The sequence below is a fragment of the Gastrolobium bilobum genome, unplaced genomic scaffold, assembly GCF_033153095.1.
Source record: "Gastrolobium bilobum isolate Gb01-03AN ecotype WA unplaced genomic scaffold, APGP_CSIRO_Gbil_v1 utg7201, whole genome shotgun sequence".
Lineage (NCBI taxonomy): Eukaryota > Viridiplantae > Streptophyta > Magnoliopsida > Fabales > Fabaceae > Gastrolobium > Gastrolobium bilobum.
The window spans coordinates 316,244-340,565 of NW_026897562.1; the positions used below are offsets into that span (position 1 = coordinate 316,244).

The 24,322-nt window shown below is 38.2% G+C and overlaps 2 protein-coding genes across 2 annotated transcripts; one reads left to right on the forward strand and one right to left on the reverse strand.

The window, feature by feature from the left end:
- Positions 1-4,110: 4,110 nt before the first annotated feature.
- Positions 4,111-18,393, forward strand: LOC133308089 (uncharacterized). Its single transcript, XM_061508681.1, has 8 exons — positions 4,111-4,201; positions 4,438-4,645; positions 5,530-5,653; positions 5,736-6,067; positions 7,605-8,489; positions 8,709-8,850; positions 16,657-16,862; positions 17,981-18,393. The coding sequence occupies exons 1-8, from the start codon at positions 4,134-4,136 to the stop codon at positions 18,080-18,082; spliced, it is 2,067 nt and encodes a 688-aa protein (XP_061364665.1). The 5' UTR covers positions 4,111-4,133; the 3' UTR covers positions 18,083-18,393.
- A 1,556-nt stretch (positions 18,394-19,949) lies between these two features.
- Positions 19,950-21,230, reverse strand: LOC133308086 (protein ASPARTIC PROTEASE IN GUARD CELL 1-like). The gene has a single exon (XM_061508675.1). The coding sequence runs from the start codon at positions 21,228-21,230 to the stop codon at positions 19,950-19,952; it is 1,281 nt and encodes a 426-aa protein (XP_061364659.1).
- Positions 21,231-24,322: the final 3,092 nt, after the last annotated feature.

Here is a 24,322-nt window from a genome sequence, read left to right on the forward strand (position 1 = left end):
AAAATTATTAGCTCGGCCTCGGCCTTGAGCTCAGCCCAATGAACGGCTTCAAGTTTAAAAGCTCGGCCTCTCAGCCTTGAGCTTCAACTCAGCCCAACAAAGGGCTTCAAAATTATTAACTCGGCCTCGACCTTGAGCTCAGCCCAACGAAGGGCTTCAAGTTTAAAAACTCGGCTTCAGCCTTGAGCTTCAACTCAGCCCAACAAAGGGCTTCAAAATTATTAGCTCGGCCTCGGCCTTGAGCTCAGCCCAACGAAGGGTTTCAAGTTTAAAAGCTCAGCCTCAGCCTTGAGCTTCAACTCAGCCCAACGAAGGGCTTCAAAATTATTAACTCAGCCTCGGCCTTGATCTCAGCCCAACGAAAGGCTTCAAGTTTAAAAGCTCGGCATCAGCCTCGAGCTCAGCCCAGTGAAGGGCTTCAACTTTAATAGCTCGGCCTCGGCCTTGGCCTTGGCCTTGAGCTCAGCCCAACAATGAGCTTCAAGTTTAAAAGCTCGGCATCACCCTCGAGCTCAGCCTAATGAAGGGCTTCAAATTTATTAGCTCGGCCTCGGCCTTGAGCCCAGCTCAATAAAAGGGCTTCAAGTTTAAAAGCTCGGCATCAGCCTCGAGCTCAGCCCAGTGAAGGGCTTCAACTTTAATAGCTCGCCCTCGGCCTTGAGCCCAGCCCAATAAAGGGCTTCAAGTTTAAAAGCTCGGCATCAGCCTCGAGCTCAGCCCAGTGAAGGGCTTCAACTTTAATAGCTCGGCCTCGGTCTTGAGCCCAGCCCAATAAAGGGCTTCAAGTTTAAAAGCTCGGCATCAGCCTCGAGCTCAGTCCAGTGAAGGGTTTCAACTTTAATAGCTAGGCCTCGGCATTGAGCTCAGCCCAACAATGGGCTTCAAGTTTAAAAGCTCGACATCAGCCTCGAGCTCAGCCTAATGAAAGGCTTCAAAATTATTAGCTCGGCCTCGGCCTTCAGCTCAGCCCAACAAAGGGCTTCAATTTTAAAAGCTCAGCCTCGACCTTGAGCTTCAACTCAGCCCAACAAAGGGCTTCAAGTTTAATAGCTCGGCCTCGGCCTTGAGCTCTAACTCAGCCCAATGAAGAGCTTCAACTTTAATGGCTCGGCCTCGGCCTTGAGCTCTGCCCAACAAAAGGCTTCAAGTTTAAAAGCTCGGCATCAGCCTCGAGCTCAGCCCAGTGAAGGGCTTCAACTTTAATAGCTCGGCCTCGGCCTTGAGCTCAGCCCAACAATGGGCTTCAAGTTTAAAAGCTCGGCATCAGCCTCGAGCTCAGCCTAATAAAGGGCTTCAAATCTATTAGCTCGGCCTCGGACTTGAGCTCAGCCCAACAAAGAGCTTCAAGTTTAAAAGCTCGGCATCAGCCTCGAACTCAGCCCAATGAAGGGCTTCAACTTTAATAGCTCGGCCTCGGCCTTGAGCTCATCCCAACTAAGGGCTTCAAATTTATTTGCTCGGCCTCAGCCTTGAGCTCAGGCCAACGAAGGGCTTCAAGTTTATTAGCTTGGCCTCAGCCTTGAGCTCAGCCCAACGAAGGGCTTCAAGTTTAAAAGCTCAGCCTCAGCCTTGAGCTTCAACTCAGCCCAACAAAGGGCTTCAAAATTATTAGCTCGGCCTCGACCTTGAGCTCAGCCTAACTAAGGGTTTCAAATTTATAAGCTCGGCTTTGACCTTGAGCTCAGCCCATCAAAGGGCTTCAATTTTAAAAGCTCTGCCTCAGCCTTGAGCTTCAACTCAACCCAACAAAGGGCTTCAAAAATCCATTGGTATTCAATCAGGATTTTAAACAATGGAATCACAATCTTGTGGTATTCAAACATCCGACGATTTTAATGGATTTTCAATTGGTGTGGATTTTGTGAAACTTTTTAGTGAAAAATATAAATAGGATGCCTCTCTCACAATCTCACTCTAACCCCTAGGATTTCTTGAGATTCTTCAGTTGCATTGCTTTCTTCTTCCTTTGGCAGGTTGACTGCTCGAAATTGGGTTTTGCCATGGGAGTTTCGTCAAAACTAAAAAAAAACATATTTTTGAGCCATTTCTGAGAAATTTTGGAGGTTTAAAAAGTGATTTTTCAAGCTATGGGTCACGATTATTCTTGGCATAAAACGTGTGCTTTTTGTATTAAAAACAACATAAAATAGTGAAAAAATAACAGGGGAACTAAACCCTCAAACCAATTTTTGTTTTACATCAATGAAATAATATCAATTTAATGAAAGATTGAAACTTTCATAATATGAACCCTATATTTCGTAACAATACATTCATGAACAAAATTCCTTCACTATAGAAAATGATTTCAAACAATTTCTGTGTCAATAGATAACTAAAATCTTGTTTCTCAAAAGCCCCAAAGCAATTTAAGGTTTCAATGTATCGATTGAAATTTTTTTGAGAAATTTTCTAAACTTTAATGTAATTAAACCCAAAATTTCAGATTCGAATTTTTCTTAGAATATTCAATGAAAATATGCATATGATATATGGTTAGAAAACTCTCATCACGTAAAACAAAACCCCAAAGTTTTCAAGATCAATTGCAAAAAATTCCAAACGAAATTTTATTATGAACTTTAGGTTCTATATGCAAATTTAGAATTATTTTTATAATTAAAAAAAATTGGGTCTTATAATCATATATGCATAGCTTTGATACCAAATGAAGAACATAATTTTCAACCCATTAGATATGTAAAAAGCTGTTGTTTAGTAATTTTGAATGTTTGTTTAAAATTATATTATAATTTACTGATTGAGAAAATTATATTAGGTTTTATTTTTTTTATTAATTTCATTGCATTTCTTTGTTATTTTTTTTATGGGAAAGATTATACTTACAACTTATTTTTATTTATAATTTTTTACAACCATATCTTAACCGTTGATTTCCGTCAATCAATGGCTATTATTTTTGCAAATCAAACTCATTAATTAATATTTAATTTGCAATGAATGATAACCGTTGATTGACGAAAATCAACGGTTAAGATATGATTATAAAATGTTGTAAACAAAAATAGGTTGACTCTTGTAATTTTGAATGTTTGTTAAAATTCATATGGTTTTTTAAAATCTTATAAATCCATATTGTCCTTTCAAATTTTAAAAATTCTATTAAAATCCTTTAAAATTCTTTAAAATCCAATCTTATGAAATCTTGATTGTAAAAAAAAAGTCTTTAAGGTAGTGTTTGGTTGGGGAGAAATTTTATAATACTAGAGAAATGTAAATACTAGGGATCTGGAGGAAAAGTGAGTTAGATAGGAAAGTTTTAAAAAAGTTGTTTGGTTGGGCAAAATTTTACCAGGAAAATTGAATTAAATTTCTGAATGTGTGTTTGGTTGAAGATAAAATATTGATGGGAAAATTTAATGAAATTACGAAACTATCCTCGTAAAACAACCTTGGTTTTATTGATTGTCCCAATTATTAAGAGTTCATCACTGCTATATGGACCATTGAATTAGAAGATGGTAGGAACTTTTTTTCCCAATTGAGGAAGACAACATTCCCTATTAGAATATAGAGAAAAGACGCCTCTGTTTCACAAAAAGCATACATGGATTAGAGGTGTTTGTGATAAGAATCGCAGGGGTAAACTTGTCTGTGATTAAAAACTTTTTCATTTATCCAGTTTTGAATAGCAATTCCACATCTTCAAAGGGGTTTCTCAACAGTGCACTTCTCTAATTTTTGGTCTCTTCCTCCTTTGCTAGCCATCTAGTTTAGATGGGAAAATCAAGTGAAAACCTTCAACCAAACGTGGTAATGACAGATACCCACATGCAGTTACCCATCAAAATTTTCACTTCTCCCCAACCAAACACCACCTAAAGTTTCTCCAATTCTAAATAGCCTTTTAAAATCTATAAGATTTTTTAGTTAAAAAAAATCTTTTAGAATCCTAATCCAATACACCCCACTATAGAAAAAAAGAAAAGAAAAGAAAAGAAAAAAAAAGAGTGAAGGATGAAATGGGCCTTGTGATTTATACTTGCTGGGTGGGTCTTCAAATTCATTATCGCGGCCCCTCAGCTTCTTTGCTTGAAACCAAATCAAAACTGCGAAACTTGAGTCGGCTTCGCAATTTCATTGAATAGAAGAAAGCGAACATTAACATCGAGATGGCGCACGATTCCGACAAGAGGTTCCATTCCATCATGGACAAGCTCTTCCGTTCTTCCCCCTCCAGGTTCTTTCCATCATCTCCTCTTCCTTTTATTCATTCGATTTTCATTTCACATTTAATAACAATGAATTTTTTTTGTAATGCTGCTCTTGTAGAATCGTTTGTGTCTGTTCTCTTCACCTTTACATGTGTATTTCTGGATTCTTATGGAGAATAGTGAAACACGAGTTGGTGATAACAAATTTATCCACATCATTATAGGTTGTTGAATTTCAGTTATTGTGTATTTCTGTTTGCAGCTCCTCTGAAGTGCAACTATCTGGTAGGAAACGTCCTTTTCAGTCAACTTCATTAGGGTTAATGACAATAGAACCAAATGTGAGTAGTGAGAGACAGCAACCCTCATCGGCAACAGCTCAAGCACCGTTATGTAGACCGTGGGATCGTGGTGACTTTATGAGAAGATTAGCCACCTTTAAGTCTATATCGTGGTTTGCTAAACCCAAGGTTTTTTTTTTCCCCCTATCTCTTTACCTATTTAGAAAATAAGTTCTCATTCTTGTTCTTTTATTTAATTTAATTTTAATGCATACCTGCATTCTGGCATCATGGTTATGATCTAATGCTTTGAGTAGGTGTGTTCTCCCTTTTATGTTTTGAGGAAATGGAAGATTGAATTTTGGTGTTATGACTTGGATGGGGGTGTGATGAACAGCATTGAAGTTAGTTATGGCAGGATTCGGGTTTTCTGCAAGTTCTGAAATACTTGTTTCATTGCTTGAATGCTTGAAAAATGTGAAATAGATGATCTGGTGTTTTCGGGGAATGCTGAAAGAAAATCTGAAGTGAATTTCTGATATGAAAGAATTATTGCTAAGCTAATAATTATTTCTTTTATTGTTTGTTTTCTCTATTGAATAATAGTGTATCTTGGAGGAAAAAATGTTGTGAAGGAGGAAATAATTTCGAAGCTTGTGGCCTTGGATTTTGTGGATCTATCTTGTAGATGAAATTGAACAGTCCTCCACCAATCTATAGGAATAGGAAATGCTGTTGAAGGGATGCATATTTCTTTAGGAGGAAGGAAAACTAAATTATGTCTGCTAAATTTGTTTGCATTTATTTAAGAATGTCAAGAGTTCTGTTAAATTAGAAAATTGTCTTTCTTTGACAATGTTTAGCTGAAAGCCTTATACATTTTTTTAAGGCAGTGGCGTCATGGCATATAATATCTATTATTCAAGAAAGCCTATTGCCTCATGCTTCCCATCTTCCCTCTGTCAATATATGATTCAGCTGTATTGTTCAAAACTTTTTATCTACAGCTGAACTGCTATATGATATCTCCCCTAAGCTATTGTGTCATATCTTTTTACTTATGATGCTTACAGGTAGTGAGTGCAGTAAATTGTGCTAGAAGAGGTTGGATCAATGTGGATATTGACACCATAGCCTGTGAAGTGTGTGGTTCACGTCTTCTTTTTTCTACGCCAGCTTCTTGGAATCAACAGCAGTGTATTCTGTTATTCTCATTTTTATTTAATTAACATTAACATTTGATTGTATGAAATTCCTAAATAGAATGTATTTTATTCAGTGGAGAAGGCAGCCCTAGTCTTCAGCTTAAAGCTGGATAATGGACATAAATTACTTTGTCCGTGGATTGACAATACCTGTGATGAAACACTTGCAAGATTTCCACCTACACCTCCCCCTGTATTAGTTGATAATTTTAGAGAACGTTGCTCTGCTTTCATGCAACTATCAGCTCTTCCGTGTATTTCATCATCGGCAATAGATTACATGAAAAACCCATTACTGGAAGATTTTCTTGAACAGTCTTTGATGTTGGAATGTGGAAATGAGTCTGCAAACAGTTCTGGGATAGAAAGTCTCAGTAGTCAACATGAATTGAAGTCGTATTATCAGGTATAACATGTTTTGTTAGGATGTTAAGATTTAAGAATTCTTATTGTTCTTAGTAGGCTAAGCATGAACCTGACAATTGATTCGTGTTATTGTTCTTTGTACTTCTGAGTGAACCTGACAATTTTCTTATAAGCTAGAATTTGTCCATTCTACCACTTTCTATGTTTGCTTCTATGCGATACATCATACATGGTCATTTAGTGAGTTGGGAGGTTGGGAGGTTTATTATCGTCCTGAATAAGGTAGTCAAAATCGTATGCCAATTCGTATGATCATATGATCCTATGAGTTCTTTTGACATGGACGATCCAACTCGGTTGTAGGATCGTGTTTGTCTGAGATCACATAGGATTGCCGAGCAACATAAAAAAAACGGTGAAATCGTGCGATTTTACCGCTTCGGATGATCTGCGAAAAGAGAACCCATTTCTCTTTCATATACCCAGAACCTGTTTATCTTTCATATACTCCAGGAGAATTTAACAAAGAGAGAAGAGGGAAACCTGCTAACCCTACCCAAGTGACAGAACCATCTCTCCATTGCGTTCGAGCCTTTCTCTAGTGACTGCCCCTGTGCAAATCCCTAGCCTCTGATACAAGACAATGTATTTTTGTCTCGTGTGGTGGCGACTCTCTCCAAAACTGAAATTAGGGTTTCCGATTTCTGAGTCTGGGAAAGATTGGGCTTGCTTGACATTGCTTGTGTGGGCTGAAACTGGGGTTTTCTGTTTTTGTTATTATCTTCATTAACATATTTTATCTATTTTTTAATTAAATAAGATGTAAAATAATACATATATTTTTTGTGTAAGTATAATTTTATTTTATATTTAAAATATAAAACATAATAAATTATTTCTATATTTGAACCCTGCTCCCTTTGGCACTGGCTATGTGAAGTCAGTATAGATTAAATCAAAATGGGTGGGATACCAATACAGCAATCCGTGCTTCACATTTTTGTCTAGTTTATAGGGATATGCTTCCTTTAGGTTTTTGTTTTCCCTGAAGGTAGGTCATGGTTCTCATGTCAATTTTTGGCATGGACCATTGGATAGGAGATTTCTTATTTAGAGATGCTTTCCCATGTCTTTATGTTCTTTCTTCCCTAAATAGCTTTCTTATCCGGAAATTCTATAGCATTTAAGTTTCCCATTTTTCTTTGAATTCCCACATTTTTTGCAACTGAAATAATAGAGAATTTTCTGAAAACCTTCTTGGGATTTTGCTTGCAAATCCTTTTTCCAATTTCCAATTCATCCATTGAATAGAGCTACTTCCCATCTTATAAACCTCCATGGAAGTCCAATGCCCCCTATAAGGTCAATTCCTTTATTTGGACTTCCGGATCATTCTTTAGCACAAATACTGGTTTACCCTTATTTTTCTTGTCACCATTGGTACGTAAGACAGATTCATTCAATTAATATTAATAGACTTTCATTATCTTATTCTTCTTTTGACATCTCAAATATACTTCATTTCTTTGTTTCCTCCCCTTTTAGATGATGCTTAATGGTGTTTTTAAATTTTGAAGGCTCAAAAGCTCTTAAGTTTATGTGGTTGGAATCCCCGTGCTCTATGTTACCAAGTTGATTGCAAGGATGCATCGGATCAGTCTGCTAAAAGTAATGCTATTCTAGACTCTCAAGTAGTTGGTGGCATGAAGAGTAATAGCCTCATTGTCCAATCCACTAATACTGGTGAAAGTTTGAAAATAGATGAAAATTCAAAGGATCCTAGAAGAGAACAAATGGATCCCAATTCTGTAGTTTTAGATTGTAGCCTGTGTGGAGCTACTGTTGGATTGTGGGCATTTGGTACAGTTCCTAAGCCTGTTGAATTAATCAGATTAGTAGGATATACAGAACTGAATGGCAAAAATGATTCGGGGACAAACAATTTATTAAATATAAGTGATCTTGATAATAGGCAGGGTGTAACTAACGACATTTCAGATGTTGCAACATCATCGAAGGATATAACTTCAAGTCTAAAGATGACAATTGCTGGTGGTCCTCCCCCAACAGAGCAAAATTTTAAAGCAATAATATCTTTTCCTGTTATTGGTCAGAATTTAAGGGCTCGGCTGTCTTATGATTCTGATTTTGGAGATCACGCTTTTGTTGATGAAGATGGTATTCAATCTAATTCACAGAAGAAAAGAAGGATTCAGGTGAACAAGGATGAAGCAATTAATGCTTCTACCGGACAACTTGTTCTTGTACCATCTGAAATAAGGGAAATTTTGGATTGTCAAACTGATTCTCAAGCAAGTATTCATGAATCAGTTATAGTAGATGATGTTACAAAGGGCACCCATTATACAGGACAGCCTTCCAGTGATAATGATAAGATGCTTATACACACAGGGGCTGATGGATTGAACAGCTTCAATGCAGGAGATCCTAGTAGCTCTCAGGTTAGAGATTCTTTATGTCAAACAGACAGTTAATTTGATATATTGATTTCAGTAGAAAATTTGACTGCTTCTTGCAGCTGGTAATTGCAATTTGTAACAAAATTGAGAAGCAAAAATATGTTGCAATACATAAGTTACTTTGGTTGTTCTTAAATAGTCTTCTGTCTGGTATGGCATCTTGCTTGGAAGTCCATTTTAATTGTTATATTGCTGGTGCAGAAAGACTTAACAGATGGTGAAGCAATTTCTGTTTCACAGAAAACTTCGGGTGGAAAAGTCAGTAGTCTTAAAAATTATGGGGTCAGTGTCAAAGACAGATTAGAGAATCCCATGAACAATGAAGAAGTAAATTGTACTTTAGGTAAGCACTTTGTTTAGTTCCATTGTAAATAATGACCATCGAATATGGATTGCATTATACATGCATTTTTTTTTGTGTCCCTAGTTCTTTCACTTGTGCAGTAGTCTATACTTAATTGTTCATTTACTGCTGAATGACATAAATTGTAGAAAATCTTTCCACTTTTATTTCCTATTAATTAATGATTGATTTTTTCCTTTAATAGGAATTTGACTTTTTGAATTTGCATGTATGGATAGTGTTGAGATATATAAAATCATTAATGTAGCCTCACCCAACAACTTAAGCTTTTGGGTTGAATTGGTTCTTTACATGGTATCAGAGCCTCGTGTCTTGGGTTCGATCCTCACCGCCCCCCACTTTCTCTTGTGGAACTTCTTAGCACAGGTAGCTGGGCTTGTGTATTGTCCACCCTTCAAGCCCAGTGGGCTTTCGTGTGAGGGAGCGTGTTGAGATATATAAAATCATTAATGTAGCCTCACCCAACAGCTTAAGCTTTTGGGTTGAATTGGTTCTTTACAGATAGGATAAGGCTGATGACTCATTGCTGAGTCATTTTTATCTATTTTTTCTCATTTACTCTTGTATAAATACCCACTATCAGTGTAAATCAAATGTATCAATTTTTAGAAAAACCTTTATTTTACATCTTTCAATATGGTATCAAGAGCTGGGTTATGTTCCATCCATAAAAAACCCTAGTTCGGTCCTAGCCAAACACGCACTGTTCCTACTTGAAACACTATTCGCGCACTATTTGTGTTGTCCGCCGGAGACACTGTTCACGCCGGAAACAATGTTCATCGAATCTCACGCAATTTGTTCCACTGTTCTCAAGCCATTTAGAAATGCCTTTAAAAAATTCCATTGTTTTTCACGAAAAAACCCCAAGCTTGTTGCTATTTTTTGCCGAAATCTTCATCTGTGAAGGCCTAATCACCAAAGTGAGGGCACCAGTCAACGCAGAATCAAATTTTGAGCAGAACCTAGCCAATCACCATCTTAGAGGCCGTTGAAAAAATTTCCTAGCGACTTTTCTGTTTTTCCCAGTGACTTTTCTGGGTTGTTAGAGAATAATATAAACCATTTCAAATCAAAAGCTTAAGCTGTTAGGTGAAGGTCTCTTTAATGGTTTATATTATACATTAACACACCCCCTCACACAAGAGCCCATTGGGCTTAAAGGGTGGATGATGCATCAGGCCCAGCCTACCTGTGCTAAGAAATTCCATAAGAAAAAGTGGGGGCGGTGAAGATCGAACTCGGGACACAAGACTCTTATACCATATAAAGAACCACTTCAACCCAAAACCTTAAGGTGTTGGGTGAGGGTATTTTTAATGGTTTGATTACATGGATATTTGACTCGGGTGCTACCGATCATCTTTGTGGTAATAAGGAACTATTTATGTCTCTTACTTATTCTGATCATTTACCTTCTTTTACCCTTGCTGATGGAACCAAAGCCCTAGTTCGTGGGATTGGACAAGCTCGTCCGACCTCTACCTTGACCTTAACATCCGTCTATTACATCCTTGACATCCTTTATAACTTAATTTCTGTTAGCCAATTGGTCCACTCCCTCACGTGCACCATTACTTTCTCTAACCATTCATGTGCTCTCACAGAATCTCCACAACTTATCCACAGTCGCCTTGGTCATCCAAGTCTTTCAAAATTGCAAAAGATGGTTCCTCTTTTATCTGGTATTCAATCTTTAGATTGTCCTTCGTGTCAACAAGGGAAACACCCACGTTCATCCTTTGTTAGTTGAGTCAGTAAACGAGCTGATGCTCCCTTCTCTCTTATTTATTCAGATATTTGGGGTCCAAGTCGTACTTTGTCTGTTTTAGGTTTTCTGTATTGTGTTACTTTTATTGATGATTATTCCCATTGTACCTGAGTTTATTTAATGAAAAATCGTTCTGAGTTATTCTCCATTTATAAAAAGTTCTCTGCTGAGGTTCATACTCAATTTGGTGTTTCTATTTGTATTTTACGTAGTGATCATACTAAGGAATATGTTTCTTTTGACTTTTCTAATTTCTTGGCTATACAAGGTACTTTACACCAGACCACTTGTCCTCACACTTCACAACAAAATGGGGTGGTCGAATGTAAAATCAGGCATTTCATTGAAACTGCCTGTATCCTTCTTATTCACATGAAGGTTCCTATTCACTTTTGGGCGGATGCCGTACTCACCTCTTGTTTTTTCATCAATCGCATGCCTTCCTCTGTGCTTAACAATGACATTCCCTATAACCTATTGTTTTCAGATGCTCCTCTTTATCCTCTATATCCACATGTCTTTGGTTGTACTTGTTTTGTTCATGATCTCACTCCTGGTAAGGACAAGTTAACATCCAAAGCCTTTAAGTGTATTTTTCTTGGTTATGCTCGTCTTCAAAAGGGTTATCATTGTTATTCTCCTGATCTTAAGCGCTATATTGTTTCCGCTGATGTCACTTTTCTTGATCAACCACCCTTTCATTCTAATCCATCTCAGTTATCACAGGTTGATCAGGTTCTTCTTGTTCCTTTTCTTGACTTGTCTTTACCAGCTGCAGGTGACTCTCTTCCAGAGAAAAGTTCCTCCATCCCCAAGGATCGTCCTTTTCTCACCTATTAGCGTCGTCAGAAAGTGCCTCCTGCGGACTTGACCCCGGGTGACTCATCGCCTTCTCTTGTCACCTCTTCCCCTCCGGCTCCTATACCAGAGGCTTTTCTCATTGCCCAAAGAAAATGTATGTGTACTACTCGTAACCCTTATCCTCTGTATACCTTTTTAAGCTATGACTGTTTTTCTATTCCTCATTTCACCTTTGTTTCTAGTATTTATTCTATCTCTATTCCTAAGACCACAGGTGAAACACTTTCCCATCCAGGGTGGCGCCAAGCGATGCTTGATGAGATGACTGCTTTTCATTTCAATGACACTTGAGATCTTGTTCCTATTCCTCCGGAGAAGTCTATTGTTGGTTGCCGGTAGGTTTTTAATGTCAAGGTTGGGCCTGATGGCCATATTGATCGTCTCAAGGCACGCTTAGTCGCCAAGGGTTTTACTAAGATTTTTGGTCTTGACTATAGTTCTCTCTTGTTGCTAAGATGGCGTTTGTTCGTATGTTTCTTGCCCTTGTTGCTGTTCGTTACTGGCCACTCCTTCAACTAAACATTAAAAATGCTTTTCTTCATGGTGATTTACAAAAAGAGGTTTACGTGGAGCAACCACCTGGGTTTATTGCTCAGGGAGAGTCTGGGAAGGTATGCAGCCTTCATAAATCCTTATATGGCCTCAAGCAGTCTCCTCGGGCATGGTTCAGCTGTTTCAGTTCTGCCGTTTTGGCTTTTAGCTTAATCTGCAGTAAGGTTGATCATTCTGTGTTTTATAGGCTCACATCTCCTGACAAGTGCATCTATCTGTTAGTCTATGTTGATGACATTATTCTCATTGGAAGTGATCAAGACGAGATTCACCAGTTAAAACAGTATTTGTTCAGTCAATTTCAAACGAAGGATCTTGGTAAGCTCCGTTACTTCTTAGGAATTGAAGTAGCATAGTCTAGACAAGGAATTTCTATCTGTCAAAGGAAATGTCTTAGATATCCTGGAGGAGACTGGTATGTTGGGGTGTAAGTCGATTAATACACCCATGGATTCTACTATCAAATTACTACCCGGATAGGGAGAGCCATTATTTGATCCTGGGAATGATTAGGAAGCTTAATTATCTCACTGTGACTAGGCCGGACATTTATTTTGTTGTTAGTGTAGTTAGTCAGTTCCTTGACTCTCCCTATGATTCTCATTGAGATGCTGCTGTGAGGATCCTCTGGTACATCAAAGGAGCACCCGAGAAAGGCTTATTATATTCAGATCAGGGAAATACAGAAATTTGTGGTTATTTAGATGTCGATTGGGCAGGATCACCCTCAGATAGGCTCTCTACTTCAGGCTATTGTGTCTTCTTTGGAGGAAATCTGATTTCTTGGAAAAGTAAGAAACAAACTGTTGTTGCCCGTTCTAGTGTAGAGGCCGAGTATCGTGCAATGGGAGTTGCTACCTTCGAGCTAATCTGGTTAAAGCAGTTGATTTGGGAACTCCATCTTTGTGAATAGAAACAACCCATAACACTCATTTGTGACAATCAAGCTGCGCTACATATATCATCTAATCTTGTATTTTCATAAGAGAACCAAACATATAGAGATTGATTGTCATTTCATTCAAGAAAAGATTCAGTCAGGAGAAATCAAAACGGCATTTGTCAACTCCAATGATCAACTCGTAGATGTCTTTACTAAAACTCTGAGAGGTCCTCGGGTTGAATACATTTGCGGCAAGCTGGGTGCTTACAATATATACGCACCAGCTTGAGGGGGAGTGTTAGAGTAGTTTTTAGAATAATTCAGTGTATATAGTCCCACATCTTGTGGGCTTAGCCTATTAGGTCATTTAGTCTCTTTTAATAGAGAGCTCTTGTACATTGTAACATACAATTATTCTATTATTCAATCTTTACTTGGTATCAGAGCTAATGGTTGATTGGTCCATGGTGTGAATAATGGAGTGAAAAAGTCCCACATTGGTTAAGAATGGACTAAGTGAGCACCATATAAGTGGAATGACCCATACACCTAATGCCTTAAGGTTTTGGGTTTGATTGTGGTGTTCCAAGTCCACTTAATGTCATTGCTCACTTGGCCCATGGTTGGCGGTCTCTTTCCGCCATAAGCTCCCCCTGCACAGCCCAACAATTGGTATTAGAGTCTCATGTCTCGGGTCCGATCTTCACAGTTGCCCACTTTTTCTTGTAGAATTTCTTAGAACAGGTAGGCTAGACTTGATACATCATCCACCCTTCAACTCCAATGAGCTCTCGTGTGAGGGGGCGTGTTAGAGAATAATATAAACCATTAAAAAGGCCTTCACCTAACAACTTAAGCTTGTGGGTTGAAATGGTTCTTTACATGGGTAAACTTTGTCTTCTCTCATGGCTTCACTCGTCTCTTCCGCTGTAGCTAACACACCGTCATCTGAAAAAAGTTTGGCATTGCAAATAACCAGTTTTGTGGCCCAACAAGGTACTGCCTTTCATGTCTACAATAACACCTGTTGGATTCTTGATTCTGGTGCATCCGATCACATGATAGGTGATTCAACATTGTTTTGCTCTTACATTCCATGTTATGAGACCTCTCGAGTAAAACTAGCAGATGGAAGTTTTTCACAAATCGCAGGAAAGGGGTCGGTTAAACTTTGTAAAGAATCTTGGGATATACTACCCCAAAAGCTAGCTCAAAGGGTGGGAGTGCCCAAGGCCTTATAAACTTCACATTAGTTGCACATACAACCAATGTGGGACTATATATCTCAACACGCCCTCTCACACAAGAGCCCATTTATCCTCAAAACCGTTAATATAGCCTCACCCAACAGCTTAAGCTTTTGGGTTGAATTGATTCTTTATATGGTATCAGAGTCTCGTGTCCCAGGTTCGATCCTCAAAACCGTTAATATAGCCTCACCCAACAGCTTAAGCTTTTGGGTTGAATTGTTTCTTTATAAACTTTATGAGGATATTATGTTGACTTTTATTTTACATGTGCCGACTTTGTCGTGTAACCTCAATTTTATTAGTAAATTCACATCTGAACTTGATTGCGTTATAGCGTTCTCAATTCATGGGTGTGTTTTTCAAGAATAGGGCTCGGAGCGGATGATTGGTAGTGCTAGAGAGGACGGGGGAATTCACTACTTTGAAGAGCTAACTCCTGTGAAGACTCAAGCTGACTTCGTGGAAAGCTGCCTCCCGGGTTTTAGTTTTGATTCTAGTACTGATGCAATGTTGTGGCATCGTAGATTAGGCCACCCCAATTTTCATTATCTTCAAAAGTTGATACCAGATCTTCTTTGTACTAGTAATGTTAGTTCTTTCTCTTGTGATATTTGTCCACTCGCAAGACACTCTCAAGTCATATATCCTCCCACGACTTATAAAGAATCTTCCCCTTTCTCCCTCATCCATAGTGATATATGGGGACGATCTTGTGAAAAAAAACATTCCAGGTGCTCGGTGGTTTATCGCCTTCATTGATGATCATACCGGGGTTTGTTGGGTCTACCTTCTGAAAGAAAAATCAGACACTGCACTAGTCTTCCGTAATTTTCATGCTATGATACAAACTCAATTCTCTACCTCCATCAAAGTCCTCTGTACCGACAATGGTAAAGAATACTTCAATTCAGTCTTTGGAGATTATCTCTCCCACCATGGCATTATTCATCAAAGTTCATGTCCCGAAACTCCCCTTTTTTCAACTTACACACTTAGCTAACTACTTTCTCAAAAACTGGTGCAGGATCCATGTACAATTCCTCATGTAGGTCACCATTCAAGAATGCATTTTTCACATCCAACAGCTATAGGGGCCAATTAAGATTAGCTGCCAAGGTCAGAAGAACTCGTATATTGTTGAGCTTGGCTATTGGGGCAAAGGTCTCTTGATAGTCTATCCCATATGTTAGGATGAACCTTTTTGCTACCAATCTTGCCTTGTAGTTGTTGATACTGCCATTAGCGTTAAATTTAACATTAAATACCCATTTGCATCCCACTGTTTGTTTTCCTCTTGATAATTCCATTGTTTCCCAAGTTCCATTTTTTTCTAGGGTCCATTTCTTCAAGTACAACATTCCTCCATTTGGGATCCTCAACCTTCTGAATGTTTCGTGGTATTCTTGTACTATCCAACATTGTGTTGAATGCACGGAAACCTGGAGACAATTTATCATAGGAGATATGTTGAGAAATAGGATGGGCAGTGGAAGATCTAGTACCTTTTCGTAAAGCAATCGAAAGATGCAGGTTATTAGAGTGTGGACATTTTGGGCTGCTGGAACTGGACTTCGAAGTGGATTCCTGGCAGTGTAGAGGTTCCTGAGGTATCTCAAAAATACACCTGGTAGGGGACTCTTCTTTAACAAGGGATACAATAGGATGGTTGAAATCTTTATTGATGCTGATTAGGCAGGTTCTGCTATTGATAGAAAATCTACTTCGGGATATTGCACCTATGTATGGGGCAATCTAGTGACAGGGAGTAAAAAGCAAATTGTTCTTGCGAGGAGTAGTGTAGCACTTGCTTATGTAGTGTGTGAAGGAATTTGGCTAAGAAGACTTCTTGAAGAATTGAAGATCAACTATTATCTAGCCATAAGACTGTATTCTGATAATAAGGCAGCTGTAAGCATTGCTCAGAATCCAGTTCATACAGAACGAAGCATGTTGAAGTCGATCGTCACCTCATCAAAGAAAAATTAGATGATGGAAGTGTGTGCATGACATACATCCCCACCAAAGAACAAATTGCAGATATAAAAGTCTGCATAGACCAGCATTTGAAGATTTGATTGTCAAGTTGGGAATGACCAATATCTATCTCCCAACTTGAGGGGAGTGTAGAAAATCTTTCCACTTTTATTTCCTAATAATTAGTGATTTTTTTCCTTTAATAGGAATTTAATTTTTTGAATGTGCTTCTATAGATAGGATAGGGCTGATGACTCATTGCTGAGTCATTCTTATCCATTTTTTTCTCATTTACTCTTGTATAAATATCCACTATCAGTGTAAATCAAATGTATCAATTTTCAGAAAAATCTTTGTTTTACATCTTTCAATATAAATTATGAATGGCAATTGCATCATTTTGTCTATTTTGTCATGACACTATAGGTGACCTGTCATTTCCCTTAATTTATAAGATAAATGAAAAGTTTAAGAATATTCTCTTTTCTTCCCAGGGAAAGATCTTAGACCTGTACTGTCTGATAAAGCAATGGCATTTGATCCAATCAAGCAGCACAGACACTTCTGCCCCTGGATTGCATCAATAAATGATGGGGTTGGGGAACCCGGATGGCAACAAACACTGTTTGCTTTGTATCATCAGAAAAACCGTTTGCGGCATTCACCAAATAAATCTCCATCCTCGACATCCATTGTCAAGGTATTTCTTATGAATCTTACTCTTGCAATAATATGTAACAAACAGGAACCAAATAGAATCAACAGATTAAAGGAAACAGGAAATTTGTATTTCTGTAATTATATATCTGAACATCCAGATCTGAGAAATGTAATTACACTAAACTGTAACAGAATTAAAGGAAGTATAAGAAAAGAAAATAACATTCCAGAGACAGAGAGAGCTCTGGTTCTCTCCCAAGGCCTAAGTCCCAACAAGTCCAGACCCAAAAATTATCGCTCACACTTGACATTCCACTACAGATAGCCTTCTACCCAAGCCTTACTTCGCATGCCTCCTCTAACCGTTTTCAGTAACAGATTCCCTCCCATTGGCTGCTGAATCAGCAAATGAATGAGATCCCCTGAAATGCTTCCTATGATACACTCGCATCTTAGGTGGGTTCATATCATAATCATTGGAAGAATGGATTGGTAACTAAACTAAATAGCCAAGTGGTGGATGGAAATCATGGATGGACAAGAGTGCTTGAAATGACATTACATCATTTTTATTTGAATATTATGCAATCCATTCTTTGACAAACTCATACTTGGTAGTTGAATGAAAACCAAAAAGTTAAATATATGGGTAAGATTGTTTACTAGAGCCCAAGGTTAACCTGTTTGCTTAAATAGTCGTTTGTTCAATTATGCAAAGTAGAATAAATGATGCTGATGTTAATAAAACATAAGCAGACCTTCTTAATGGGGATAAGATTAGGCATAAACATACCTTTTTTAATGGGGTTTCCCTAGTATATGATAAGGTATTTGGTAGCTTTGTCCCTTTGATTATCTCTTTTTTCTCCTCTTCTATTTTGTACTTTTGCTTCCTCTTTGTAATTTTTTTGCTTCATCTTAACGAATTTATTCTCTTTAATAATAATAATAATAATAATAATAATAATAATCCAAAGAAGACTATAAATTGATACATTTTAATCTTGGTATAATCTCAATTTTATACATGTTTGCTGATATTTGTGGAAGTACCTCTCAAACTGTTTTTAAAGTTTTGTGAACTTCTGCACATGTCCTGTTGCTAGTGGAGTTATCATATGAGGAGGTTCAATATCTTACCATGTGTCCAACATGCAGGTTGATGACCCTATTGGTTCGGTTAGAAAGCTTTTCATGTCTCCATCTACAGCTAGAAGGAGCCCTACTCGCAGGTTAGGCCAAAGTACAGAGCATAGGTAGCTTGGGCCCAGGTGATAAGGGGAGCCACAGACCACCCTGTCTCTCTAAGCTATTGTAAATGCATGGCACTTTTCATGGCATGGTAGCCCATTTAATACCCTTGTAAGTTGTGTCGTTGTATCAAAAGTTCCGTTGCTTTTCTTTTTAGGAAATATTTATGTTTCAATTCTTCCTCCCAACAAAAGAAAACAATTCGTAGCACCTTCATATCTGTGATTGACGATTTCCGAGATGTAATATTTTTTCCTCATTAGCTATACAAATGGACGTAGGCTCGGAGGTTAATGGATGACAATGGATTTTGTTATCCAATGTGATTATGTTCTCTTACAATTAGCTAGATGTGGGAGTGAATACAACTTTGTGTTTCTCCATTAAACCACAGTTGTAACAATGACTTTTGAATAAGGGATGAATCCTCTTTATACTACAATAGCCCTCTTGCATCTCCTTTTAGCTTTGCCAGCTTGTAATCTTACCATTACAGGTTAGATATATATTATAGACATAAATTCAACTCCTTATATACAAGGGATCAGGAAACATGAAAACAAGTTAGCGTGTGTGAAAATGTTAACTTCTACGTACTTATAATGTTGGACATTTTGAATATCTCTTCTAGGACTAAAATGGTAAAATATGTAGAGCTGGTATTTTCCTGCACAGTTTTTACCTTCCCAGTCCTATGAACAACCTCTATCTCTCTTACCACTCTTCCAATTACCAGATCTATTTATCCATTCCTGACGTAATGTATAAGTATTAAAGACGGGAGAGTAATGTATATAACGAAGAGATTTCGCGGATAAGAAAGATGGAAAGCTGATCAGTATCTTAGAAATGATTTTTATGGTAGTTATTTTCTTGTTGCATATTCACGTCAGAATTTGAACTACATGACTGCATGTGGGTCTCTTTAGACATAGAGAAAGAAATAGTCTACCGAAGGAAAATATGCACATAGTTTTTTGCATATGCACTCAGCATAGCATTGAAGTTTAATTAAAACTACTAAAATTTAATTATACTTAGTTAAACGTGTGTGTGCGCGCGTTTCTCTCTCTCTCTCTCTATATATATATATATATATATTACGGAAACAATATGTATTATTTTAAGTTAGAAAAAGAGATAGATTATAAGAGAAAGAATGGGGGGAAAAGTTTTAAAGATGTGGGTCTCACTTTTTTGTAAGAATAAAAGTACACAAGATGTGTTATTTAAAATGACACACCTTTTCTCCATATATATATATATATATATATATATATATATATATATATATATATATTCATTTTTTCTGCAGTTACTGCAGATAAGTTATCTGCAGTAAACCTAATACGACGTCGTTTTCGGGCGGAAATCATGGTGTTTCTATAATTTTAATTTATTTCAGGGTTATAATAGTCTTTATATTTATAATTTTTTAAGATTTCAATACCAAAATGACGTCGTTTTGGTAATAAATGCAGATAATTTATATGCAATAACTCCGAAGCATTATATATATATATATATATATTGCAGTTATTTTGCACACCATTTTGGTGACCACAAATTAATTGGTAGAAAGAATGTGTGTTATGTGTTACTTTCACTCAAAATAATGTTTGAGGAGGTATGCATAGATCCAGGTTCAAGACGCAGTCATTACATCTCGAGATTTATTCCTTGTGTTATATTTTAGTGAATTTATTTCATTTTATATTGTGAATTCCAAAATAAATTGTAAACAAGTTTTGTGCTTACGTTCAAATTATGAACAATGCCAAACATCCTAAATGGGTGTATTACGTTCAAATGCCAAACTGAAGTATGAGGACCAAAAATAATTCTCTATTAAACAACCATTGGTTCTATTAATCTTCTAACATTTATTATATGAGAAGACTAGGATCTCATTAACTAGATCATAAGTCAATTGTGTTCCTTGGAGTTGGTTACTACCAATGACCGTAAGGGCAGAATTTTTTTGTTCTGCAAATGACAGGCAAACTGCGCCTTCTTCTGTTCTAAAAAGCATTTGGTCATTGTTCAACTTGAAAGACACAAAATTTTCGCCCGAAATATCGCCATTTTCGAAGTAAAGTTCAATGGTTGGATAGACATTGGATGGATCATCTTTATAACAAAACTCTAAACCCTGTTGTCCTGTCTTCTTTGTAAGGTTGGTATCTGTTCTGCGTATCTCTGACCTGAACACACTATACGCATCACTTGGTAAATAAGTTAGCGTTGTTCCTGTATCTATAATAACCCCACCATCATAGTTCAGTCCATAACCCCAAACTGTAGATTGAATATCTAGCATAAACCCATTAATGCTTATACCCACAAACTGCACAAAGTAATAGTAAGGGTATCTACTGTTCTCTCTCAAAGGAACCATAATGGAACTGTTTCCAACACCATGTTGATCATCTTCTGAAGGTGTTGTGTCATAAAACTCTAGAGAGGATGGTTTATCTGATCCAGGACTCACAAGGCAAAAAGAAAAAGCCTTTGCATGGAGTTGACTTTGAACTGAAAGTGGACCACGTCCTAGACCTAAAACTCCTGAGAACTGTGTCCTAAATGGGCCCTCATAAGAATCTCCACACCCCATGATGAAGTCATTAACCTCTGTATTTGAATGCTCAAAGTTAAGTGTATCAGTTACCATCATACCAAAGGAGCGAGATTCCTTACCATATTTCACATTGTATCTACATGTCCATTCTGTGCAGTTTCCAAAAAGGATCCTCATCATTGGGATCAAGCATGTGTCAGAATAACAGCCAAGTTCTCTGAAGGTACTTGAGGCCTTTGTATTAAAGGGAGGGCGCTGCATGGGGTAACAGTTGCTGCAAGGGTCGCATTGGGACCATGTGATGGGGCTCCCTGTGTCCATTCTAACTAGTACAATTTGCACTGGTGTACCAATCCCCAAGAATATTGCATAGGCATCATCAGCAGGGTATATATCTGCTACGGCTTCCATTTGAGGGTGGAAATGAACTCCTGCAGAGGCCATAGCAGTTTCATTGAGCATTCCCTTGTGGTATAGTGGGATGCTAATCATGGGCATTGAAGGAGGAGCTGAGGCAGAGGCAGAATGGGATAAAGGAATTGTTAATAATACATACCAAAATGTTAATAGAATCTCCATTTTGGCAATTAGTTAAAAGTGGTTGGTGATATAATTTAGAAATATTGGTTCTTTAATATATATTGAGTGCTTGTCGATTTTTCTCCTTTTAGGGGGTTCTTGACACTTGCAATCAGTGATGACAGTTAGTCTTTTCACACAAGAAATCTGATTCATCTTAAATGTGTTGTTTCATAATTCAGAGAGTCATTGGATGAGTTTGTGGTTTTGGTGACTCATTTCGTTTGCCTGGCTCACATGGAACATTTTAGAATTATCGTTAGTAAACATTTAGACAGCATGTCAGCATCACATCTTTCCCACTTGAAACCTACCCACATTCTGAGGTGTGCAAAACTTAATAAAATATATTAATTTTGTTTGTGCAATACCTCGGGCTTTTTGACCCTTTTGCCCCTCATTAATTAATTAATAACCAATTTTCCCCTGATCAAGAACTATCCACCAACCTGCCCCCTTTTAGTCGACTACCTTGCTGTTTTAGTCGAGCAAATGGTCAATCTTCAGAAAGTGGACTACCGCAAATTTAGTCGACTAAAAAATCATCTTAATCGACTACATTTTTGGGATATTTAGTCGACTAAGTATCGATATTTAGTCGACTAAATATCGACGGATTTGTTTTTTAAAAACCCCCCATTCGGCAGAGGGGGAGTAGGATGACCTAATCGACTAAGGAGGCGGCTCAAACCCCAAATCCGCAGGAGCAGCTGAAGAACGCCCCAAACCCTTCCTTTAGGCGTGTGGATTGCCCCCAAATTTGGTCCAAATCGTGAAATCTGAAGGATAGGTAAGGTTTCTTAACTTGCATTGTGTTTTAGGTTTAGGAATTTTTTGTATTTGTTTGTTGTCCGAATTTGTGAACTCTAATCAAAGCGTTTGTTGTAGGTTTTGTAACCCTAATCTACTAAGGTTTATTTTTTTTGCATTGTGTGAATTTTTTTGTTTGAAAAGTTTGTATGGGGCAAAAGTTTGCTTTTGGTTTACAGCGCTTATGTTGCAAGTTTTCATTACCATCATGACATGTTTCATATAGTTAAATGCTGACATGTTTCATTGTAGGTACCCTAAACAAATGACGAGCCGCAGAAGACCAAGCGATGAGGGCAATGAGTCACTTGAGAGACGCACCAAGCATAGGCAAGAGCGGCCTTCTTCGTCAAGGCGACAAGACGAAGAGCCTGATACTGTTGACCTCCCGTATGGGTATCTGTTTGAGGACGACCCTGCCGTCCACGCTTCATTCGTACGTGACCATTTGAACCGGCCGTTATGTGCTCCAAAATCTTTGGATACAGCCTTTTTTGATAAGGAGGGATTTGAAATTGTGGGGGTGTTGGAGGCGGCACATCTGAGGGTGTTGGCCGAGACCCTATGTCCGTATTCAGAGCTTATGGTGCGGGCCTTCTACCATAACCTCAGCTACGTACAGGGCGAGCTGAGGTCGAGGGTCTGTGGAATAGAGATCATCATGACGGCACCTGCATGGTTGGAGATACTCGGCTATGATTTTGACTCTTCTCAGACTGTGGTGTATGACGCTGATAGTGGTGTAGTACTTCCAGGATATGTACGAGAGGATGCCGTGCAGGAGCAGAGAAGAGTCCGTGGGGAACACTTGCACTATACGGTGGGGTTGCTTTCTGTGGAGTCCCGTATACTACACTATGTCCTCACCCACGTTCTGTTTCCGCGATCTTTTAATCATTCCAGGGTGTTGGAACATGACATTCCCATTATGTGGGCTATCCGACATGCCCAGATGGTGAACTGGAGGCACTATATCTGTTGGTTTATGTTTAAGGCCAAACATAAGGGTCATCTTCCATACGCCTGTCTGGTACAGAGGATATTGGTTCACTTTGGTGTTCCCATGGAGACTGAGCTGTTGAAGAAGACCACGGGCTATAATTGCAAGTTCGGAAAGCGTCTATTGGAGCAGTGCAAGATTACTAAGAACACGAGATCGGGTGTGTGGGAGTTTAGTGGTATGCCCCAGGTTGAGGTTCCTTATGTTGCCCCAGATGACCATATTGTTGAGCCAGATGTGGAGGAGGAGGAGGAGGAGGAGGATGTGGCTGAGGTTGAGGAGATAGCTGAACCTGAAGGTGGATTTTCACTGCGTGATGTCATGAAGGGCATAAATGCAATGACAAAGAAGATAGGAAAGATGGCGCTGGCACATAAAAAATGGAGAAAGAAAGGGAATGAAAGGTTTAGACACATACAGGGAAGGTTTAAGGGTGTGGAAGACAGGCTTGCTCGTCTGGAGCTTGCAAGAGGTGGTCAGGTAGCTGAGGCAGCAAGGGATGGGGGTCATGTGTCAGATGAGGACGACTCGGAGACGGACACAGACGGGGATGACGAGTAGATTTAGGGTGTACATCATGTTATTGTGTTTTGTTCATGTATTTCCTTTAAGTCGTTGATGTAATGTAACTTTTTTTAATGAATGCAGAATTGTTATGTTTTTTGGATCTATGTTATGTTGTGTAATGAATTTAATTCCATTTCAATATTGTATAACTTATGAATGGAACCTTTTTAGCAATTTGATCATCACGGCACAAAACAATATTGAACAGGTCACATTCGTCCATAACACATCACAGCAAATCAGTACATGTGTTCAAAAAGGCTACATCTTGTATTGTTAACCGTAAACAAACGTTATGACAACATACGACTTGGTTTTAGGAATTTAATGTCCACATGGGTTTTTTGACTCGGAAATTATGCTCCCTAAGTCACACTCCCTTAGTGGATCAGTGTAGAGTGGAAACCTAGGGCAAAAAACATGTGTAATTCGGATTTGGGGTCCTAAACCAACAATTTAGTCGATTAACCTGTACTGGTTTAATCGACTAGGTTAGTCGACTAACCTAGTCGATTAAACCAGTACAGGTTAATCGACTAAATTGTTGGTTTAGGACCCCAAATCCGAATTACACATGTTTTTTGCCCTAGGTTTCCACTCTACACTGATCCACTAAGGGAGTGTGACTTAGGGAGCATAATTTCCGAGTCAAAAAACTAAGATGAGTCAAATACAAATATCATGACATCAAATACAAACATAGCACCGTCATTAC